The 8,805-nt window shown below is 43.5% G+C and overlaps 1 protein-coding gene across 1 annotated transcript in view; it reads right to left on the reverse strand.

Annotated features, from left to right (window-relative positions):
- Positions 1–2,996: 2,996 nt before the first annotated feature.
- The window catches only part of TIPRL (TOR signaling pathway regulator), a 55,436-nt gene continuing 49,627 nt past the window's right edge, over positions 2,997–8,805 (reverse strand). The window contains exon 7 of the mRNA XM_023510827.1: positions 2,997–3,063. Coding sequence (XP_023366595.1) covers positions 3,046–3,063 — 18 coding nt within the window. The 3' untranslated portion in view covers positions 2,997–3,045. The remainder of the gene's footprint in view (positions 3,064–8,805) is intronic.

The raw sequence follows: 8,805 nt of genomic DNA on the forward strand, positions 1-8,805 counted from the left end.
GGGGCGGGCGGGACGGCCCGGGCAAGTCCGGGTTGAGGCCGGCCGAGCGCGGCCAAGCCTCCATCCTGCGTCCGGGCTGCGTTCCAAGCCGGAAGCGGGCGCCCGCCCCGGGCCCTCGCTGAGCCCGCCTGCGAATGCCGCGCACCAGCCACGCGCGAGGCGCCCGAGAAACGAAGCCCGCGAAGCCCGCGGTGAACACGCGCCCTGCAAAGGCCGTGTGAACCGCGCTTGCGCTGCAAAGTTCTTAAAGATCAGTCGAGGCCAAGTGGAATAAATTTGATCTGTACCAAGTTTTTGTGGAAATGTTATAAAAGAGAAAAACCAACAAAACTTGAAATACAGAGAGGATGGGGAAAGGAATAATAGACTGGGGGGTAGGGTTTTTTCCTTTCTTTCTTTTCTTTCTTTTCTTTCTTTCTTTCTTTTTTTTTTTTTTTTTTTGAGATAGCCTGTGTTTTGTTCTGTCGCCTGGGCTGGAGTGATGCAGTGGCGCCATGATAGTCGCTGCCACCTGTAATTCCTGGGCTCTAGCAATCCTCCTGCCTCAGCCTCTCAAGTAGCTTGAACTACAGGCGTGCAGCATGCCAAGGTTTTTGCTTTACCTTTGGGTTTTTGGTCTCGGAGATTCGGGGAACAGGACTTTAGATTAGGGGTAAGACAGAATTTATTATACGGAAAAGCACCAGAGCTCCTGGCATAGGGAAAGCCCCAAATCAGAAAATCTTAGCCTGGGTCCTTTGTCTAGAGGTATACGTAGTCGTATGGGTCCTTTGTAGTTACCTGTGTAGTCAGAACAAATGAATGGGTACAGTCCCTTCTGCTAGGGGCAAGGTGAATGAGCATTCCCTTCAGGGAATTGCCCAGGCCTAGGAAACTTACATGAAATTGCCTAGGCCTAGGAAATGCCAGGGCCCTATTCAACTCTGAGTCAGGGACCCAGTTTCAGGAGAATTAATAGATCTTTATGTGGGATTAACCGCCAGTGGGGGTCAAGAGGTGTGGGTGGGGTGTCTTGGCATAGCTGACCTTCCAGCCTCCCCAGCCAGGGTAAGGAGGCTGCTCAGCCAGCCAGCCCAGTGCTCATGTGGGCCTCTCTCTTGAGAGCAATGCAGGCACCCGCTGCTGGGAGGGGAAGTGGGAATCTATATCACTTTGTTGGGGGTTTTTTGTCGTTTTTTTTCAACAGTATTTATTGCAGTTTGGCCGGGGCCCTACTCACTGAGCCACAGGCACCACCCTATCACTTTGTTTTGTTTGTTTTTGTTATAGAGACCCCTTTATTTTGTTTGTTTTTGTTATAGAGACTCCTGTCTCATTTTTTCAGATTGGTCTCAAACTCCTGACCACAAGGCATCTCCAACCCCAAATTGTTAGGATAACAAGCAAGAGCCACACAGCCCGGCCTATTTTGTGTTCAACCTCTGAATGGTTGATTTTACTCACCTTAAACCAGACTCCAGCACTGAAGAATCCGTGTAAATCCAAGTACCAAGTAATCCTCAAAGAGGGGCCAAGTCCAGGCCATATGCATGGATTCACATTGCAAATGAGTGCTGGTAATGTATGGAAAACCTACTTGAAAATTAAAATGCCTCAGAAAAATAAATCCACACAAGTCATCAAGAGCACCCCCTAAAAAATCTATTACAACGCCTCTCCCCAGCACACACGCACATGCATGAGAACACTTATGAAAGTGGAGGAATGCAGGGGGCGCCTGTGGTTCAGTGGGTACGGCCCTGGCCCCATGTACCAAGGGTGGTGGGTTCAAACCCAGCCCCAGCCAAACTGCAACAAAAAAAATAGCCAGGCATTGTGGAGGGTGCCTGTAGTCCCAGCTGCTCAGGCACAAGAATCGCCTAAGCCCAGGAGTTGGAGGTTGCTGTGAGCTGACACCACAGCCCTCTACCAGAGGCGACATAGTGAGACTCTGTCTCTACAAAAAAAAAAAGAGGAGGAATGCTGTGACTGTAGAGAGTTGACATGTTACCAAGAAGTTGGGTCTGGGATAAATTATTAATCAACCAGACAAAGGGATTTTTGCACAGAGCCTTATTCAAGTGCATCAAATGGTTGTAATGTTACCCATTATGTGATTGCATCTTTACGGATACTCACATGCTTTGTTTCATAACTTTACACCTTAGACCTGGAATAACATGCTGCTGCTTTTCCCCAAATGTTCCTTATCCCACTTGTTTCTTGTGGGTGTCAAGACTTATCAAATATAAGGACACAGTACAGAGTCCCTCTGCTATGGAGTTAGGAAGATCTGGTATTTGCAACTCTAGCCGTGTGGCACTGAGCTTAACCTTTTTGGTCCTCCATTTTTTCTGTAAAATGGACATAAATGACTACTTTTGAATGTTACTGTAGAAAGTAAATGTAACAGTGTTCCAAGAGTGCCAGGTAGCACCTGTGGCTTAAAGGAGTAGGGCACTGGCCCCATATGCCAGAGGTGGTGGGTTCAAGCCCAGCCCTGGCCAAAAAAAAAAAACTGGGCAAGAGTGCCTGTAACATAGCAGGCCTTCAGTTAACCTTTAATGGAAGCTGTTGTTATTTTTGCCATCTCTGAAAACTTCCCTAGGGCAGCCTACACCAACATGGGCAGCTACTCTATCCTCTGTGTTCTTGTATCACTTTAAACACACCTGTAGCCAAGCAAGGTGGCTTACACCTATAATCCTAGCAGTTTGGGAGGCTGAAGCAAGAGGATCTCTTGAGCCCAAGAGTTTGAGATTGCTGTGAGCTAGAGTGCCATAGCACTCTAGGGTGAGAGTGAGACCCTGTCTCAAAAACATAATAATAAAATAATAATAAAAACACACCTGTGGGTACTTACCTCACAATATTATCATTATTCATGTTGAATTCTGTCTCCTCTTCTAATTTATGAGATCTTCATTGTTATTTGGGGGTTTTTTGTTGTTGTTGTTGTTGTTTTTAAGAGATAGAGTCTCACTTTGTCTCCCTCAGTAGAGTACTGTGGCATCACAGCTCACAACAACCTCCAGCTCTTGAGCTTAGGCAATGTCATTTGGTTCTTTACTCTCCAAAAAGCACCTAGAAAACAGGCTGCTTAGTAAATTCATATTAAGTGAATGAACGAATGAATATTTTTGTGTCTGTCTCTGCCAGTTGTGTGAATAATATATCAACTGGCAGACACTTAAAATAGCCATCATATGTTGATCATTATGAAAGTTTTGAGATATGCAAAAATCAAGAAAAGTAAAATCCACATGGATAGAAAGAAATGAACCCCTCCCAGTAACACAAATAAGCTAGGCAAGTTCAAACTTCCATGCATGTTGATATTGAGGATAAAGTTTAAAAAAAAAAAAAGAAAAAAAAGAAACTTGCACAATTGAATCAGAAAGGACTCTATCAACTGTGTTTCTTGGAAATGAAATAATGGACCATAACACAGTCTGCCTCAAAACTTTCACAGTAGGGTGGCGCCTGTGGCTCAGTGGATAAGGTGCTGGCCCCATATACCAAGGGTGGTGGGTTCAAACCCAGCCCAAGCCAAACTGCAACAAAAAAATAACCGGGCGTTGTGGCAGGAGCCTGTAGTCCCAGCTACTGGGGAGGCTGAGGCAAGAGAATCACCTAAGCCCAGGAGTTGGAGGTTGCTGTGAGCTGTGTAATGCCACAGCACTCTACCAAGGGCCATAAAGTAAGATTCTGTCTCTACAAAAAAAAAAAAAAAAACTTTCACAGTGGCTGGGTATGGTGGCTCATGCCTGTAATCTTAGAACTCTGAGAGGCAAAACAGTAGGATCCCTTGAGTTTAGGAGTTTGAGATTAGCCTGAGCAAGAGTGAGACCCCATCTTTATTAAAAATAGAAAAATTAGCCAGGCTTTATGGCAGGTGCCTGTGGTGCCAGCTAGTTGGGAGGCTGAGGCAAGAGGATCACTTGAACTCAGGAATTTGAGGTTGCTGTGAGCTAGGCTGCCACCACAGAACTCTATCCTGGGCAACAAAGTGAGACCCTGTCTTAAAACAAACAAACAAACAAAACCCAAAAAAGAGTGACCCATATATACAAGTCAGCAAGTAAAGTCTATTTTGTCAGTGAAGTAAGAAAATTGGTCCATCTTCCACCTGCATCTCCACTCACTGAATTTTTCATGGTAAATGAGATTTTTTTATTTGAAAGGCTATATTTATAATCTCACCGCTAGCTCTGGCGTCCTCAAACTATGGCCTGCGGGCCACATGTGGCCCACCTTGGACAATTATCCAGCCCACCGGATGTTTTTGCCACTGCTTCCTGTCCTGCTTAGCAGCCGACTCATCCCAGGCCCTGTAGTCTGGCCCTCCAATGGTCTGAGGGACAGTGAACTGGCCCCCTGTTTAAAAAATTGGAGGACCCCTGCCATAGCCTAAGAGTACTATTACCCTTATGGTAGAGCAGATAGGGTTCTTGACCCATGCTTCAGGAGAGCCTGCATATCACAAACACACACATAAATGTATTGATATTAAAACACATGGGCACCTCTGTTACTTGGGATCTCACATACAGCACTCAGACACTGTACCCCATATCTGAAACATATCTGAAACATACCCTGTCACGAATAAAAAGAAATGCTTCTTCGAAACTCCTGCCCTACAGCTCGGTGCCTATAGCTCAGTGAGTAGGGCACTGCCAGCTAAATACACTGAGACTGGTGGGTTCAAGGCCAGCCTGGACCTGCTAAAACAGCAATGACAACCACAACCAAAAAATAGCCAGGTGTTGTGGTAGGCACCTGTAGTCCCAGCTGCTTGAAAGGCTGAGGCAAGAGAATCCCTGAAGCCTGAGAGTTGGAGGTTGCTGTGAGCTGTGATACCATAGCACTCTACCGAGGGCCACATAGTGAGACTCTGTCTCCAAAAAAAAAAAAATCTCCTGCCCTAGGTCTGTAATATTACCAGTGCAGAGACTTGACTCTGCTCACAGTGCCCCTAGGGTATGAGCACAGAAGTGCTTAGGTAAAAGAAAAGAAAAGGCAACTTGTCAAATCTCCCCTCTCAGATGCCTTGAAAGCAATAGATCCTTGCATAGCAATATTCCGTTCCCAATAGTGCCAGCCATCTGTTTTCTTGTTTTTCTTGCTCTAATTTAAGATCCCAAAGGTACTCAAGAATATGTATGGTGTTTACAATAGCTCACATAGAAGATGAGGGACATTATGTAACATCAAACAATTCATTTTACTCTTAAATGTGTGTTTTTATTTAGGCCTAAGCCAAACATATATGAATCATGATACTGATTCTAAAACATTGAACACTGGAATCATGAATAGCTTTTGAATAAAAATATTTAATAAGATTTCATTACACTTTCAAAAAGTCAAACTTTTCAGCTCTATTAAATAATTCAAATGGTAACATTTGTTAATTATAAGTTATACTTCTTCCCTTTAATGTTTATAGATGGTTTTTAATGTTCTATGAAAATAACTCCTAAAAATGTGGAAAAATATTTTATTTTGCAACTGAATTAGATACAATCCTAAAAGCGCAAGTGACAAAAAGAAAAACAAATAGATAAATTGAACTTCATGAAAATTAAAAGCTTTAAACTCAAAGGACGCCAAAAAAGTAAAAAAGAAAACAAAAAAGCCACAGAATGATATAAAAGATTTGCAAATTATCTACTAAGGAATTTCTATCTGGAATGTGTGGAGAACTCTTACAAAAGACAAGCTAATTTTTCAAATGGAAAGAGGTTCCGTATAAACATTTATCCAGAGAAGATACACAAATGACCAATAAGACAAGAAAAGTTGCTCAACATCACCGTCAGCAAAATGCAAATCAAAACCATAGGAGATAGAACTTCACACCCCCTGGGATAGCTGTGATAAGAAAGACAGATAATAACAAGTGTTGTTGAAAACATGGAGAAATAAGAACCTTTATACACTCTTGGTAGGAATGTACTCATAAAACGTAGGCTGGCACAGTAGCTCACACCTATAATCCTAGAACTTTGAGAGACTGAGGTGGAAGGATCTCTTAAGGATAGATTGAGAACAGCCTGAGCAAGAGACCCTACAAGAAAGAGAGAAAGGAAGGAAGGGAGGGAGTAAGGGAGGGAGGGAAGAAAGAAAGAAAGAGGGACAGAGGTAAAGGGAAGTGAAGAAAGAAAGGAAAGAAAGAGAGAGAAATGGGAAAGAAGGAAGGGAGAGGAAGGAGGAGAAAGAAGGGGAGAGAGAGGGAGAGAAGGAAGGAAGGCAGGAAAGAGAGAAAGAGAGAAAGAAAGAAAGAGAGAAAACAGGAAAGCCATTTTGGAAAATAGTTTGGCAGTCCCCAAAAGTTAGAAAATAGGGCAGTGCCTGTGGCTCAGTGAGTAGGGCACCGGCCCCATATTCCAAGGGTGGCGGGTTCAAACTTGGCCCCAGCCAAACTGCAACCAAAAAATAGCAAGGCATTGTGGCAGGCACCTGCAATTCCAGCTACTCTGGAGGCTGAGGCAGGAGAATCACCTAAGCCCAAGAACTGGAGGTTGCTGTGAGCTGCGACATCATATCACTCTACCAAGGGCAATAAAGTGAGATTCTGTCTCAAAAAAAAAAAGGTAGAAAATAGAGTTACATATGACCCAGCAATTCTCGTAGGTACCCAAGAGAAATGAAAGACAGCCACACAAAAACTTGTACACAAATGTTCATACACACATTATTTATAATAGCTGAAGACTAGAAATAGTCCAGTAGCCATTCACTAATGAATTGATAAATAAAATATGATATATTCATACAATAGATTATTATTCCACAATAAAAAGGAAAAGGATACAGATACATACTACAAAATGGATGACCCTTGAAAACATTGTATTAGTGAAAGAAGCTAGTCACAAATGGCCACATACTGTATGATTCCATTTATAGGAAATATCCAGAACAGGCAAATCCATAGAAACAGAAAGTAGATTAGTGCTGCCAAGGGATGGAGGTGGGGAGAGTGGTAATCAGTGACTAGTGAGGTGATTTAAATGTTCTGAAATCAGATGATGGTAATGGTTGCTTGCACAACTCTGAAAATACTAAAATAAAAACCTGTTGAGTTGTACACTTGGAGTTACTTGTATGATATATGAATTCTATTGCAACAAAGCCATTTTTTTAAATGGTTTAGAACAGTGCCGGTACATACTTCACAATCATGAATGTTAATCTGTTGTACAATGTAACAGGAGCATCTGCTCTTTCACTAAATGTATCTGAGTCTGAACCCATAATGCCAGGCTCCTAATTTACCTGCGATTGTGCAATTGTTCTATTCACAAGGAAATTTAGCAGTCATTAAAAACAGAATAAGGTAGCTCTTTATGTTTTTGGTATAAAACTGTCTCCAAGACATGTTTTTGTTTGTTTTCTTTTGTTTTTTTTTTTTGAGACAGAGTATCACTTTGTCACCCTCCATTGAGTGCCGTGGCTTCACACAGCTCACAGCAACCTCAAACTCTTGGGCTTAAGCAATTCTTTTGCCTCAGCCTCCCAAGTCCTTGGGACCACAGGTGCCCCAACGCCCAACTATTTTTAGAGATGAGGTCTTGCTCTGACTCAAGCTGGTCTCAAACTTGAGCTCAGGCAATCCACCTGCTTTGGCCTTCCAGAGCACTAGGATTGCAGGTGTGAGCCACTGTGCCTGGCCAAAACATGTTATTAGGAGAAAAAATTCAGGTATAAAACAGTGTAGGAGGGTGGCACCTGTGGGTCAGTGAGTAGGGCCCCAGCCCCATATACCGAGGGTGTCAGTTTGGAACCCGGCCCCAGCCAAACTGCAACAAGGAATAGCTGGCTGTTGTGGCAGGTGCCTGTAGTCCCAGCTACTCAGGAGGCTGAGGCAAGAGAATCGCCTAAGCCCAAGAGCTGGAGGTTTCTGTGAGCTGTGACGTCAAGGCACTCTAACAAGGGTGATAAAGTGAGACTCTGTCTCTAAAAAGTATAAATAAATAAGCGGCGCCTGTGGCTCAAAGGAGTAGGGTGCTGGCCCCATATGCCAGAGGTGGTGAGTTCAAACCCAAACCCAGCCCCCGCCAAAAAATGCAAAAAAAAAAAAAATATATATATATATGTGTGTGTGTGTAAAAAACAGTATAGGAGAAAATAGATAAACAAGCAGACATATGAATACATATGTATATTTTCTTATGTACCTAGAAAAATAACAAAACACAATTACCCTGCGCTCAGAAAAAAGATTATTCTTTACCTCCAAGGAGGCAAGCTCTGTGAGCACAGGAGAGAACTTTTCACCATGTACCTTTTTTTCTTTTTGAGCCAGAGCCTCAAGTTCTTGCCCTGGGTAAAGTGCCATGGCATCACAGCTCACAGCAACCTCAAACTCCTGGGCTTAAGTGATTCTCTTGCCTCAGCCTCCCAAGTAACTGGAACTACAGGCGCCTACCACAATACCTGGCTATTTTTTGGTTGTAGTTTTCATTGTTGTTTGGCGGGCTTGTGCTGGATCCGAACGTGCCAGCTCTGGTGTATATGGCTGGCGCCTTAGCCACTTGAGCTGCAGGCACCAAGCCACTATGTACCTTTTTATGATTCCTCAATTATGAACCTTGTGAATGTACTTGCTATTAAAAAAATAAATAGAGGGCTGCGACTGTGGCTCATTGAGTAGGGCACCAGCCCAATATACCAAGGTTGGCAGGTTCAAGGCTGGCTCCAGCCAAACTGTAACAAAAAATAGCCGGGCCTTGTGGCAGGCGCCTGTAGTTCCAGCTACTTGGAGGCTGAGGCAAGAGAATCTCCTAAGCCCAGGAGTTGGAGATTGCTATGAGCTGT

The sequence above is a fragment of the Otolemur garnettii genome, unplaced genomic scaffold, assembly GCF_000181295.1.
Source record: "Otolemur garnettii isolate 467f Iridium unplaced genomic scaffold, OtoGar3 scaffold00016, whole genome shotgun sequence".
Taxonomy (NCBI): Eukaryota; Metazoa; Chordata; class Mammalia; order Primates; family Galagidae; genus Otolemur; species Otolemur garnettii.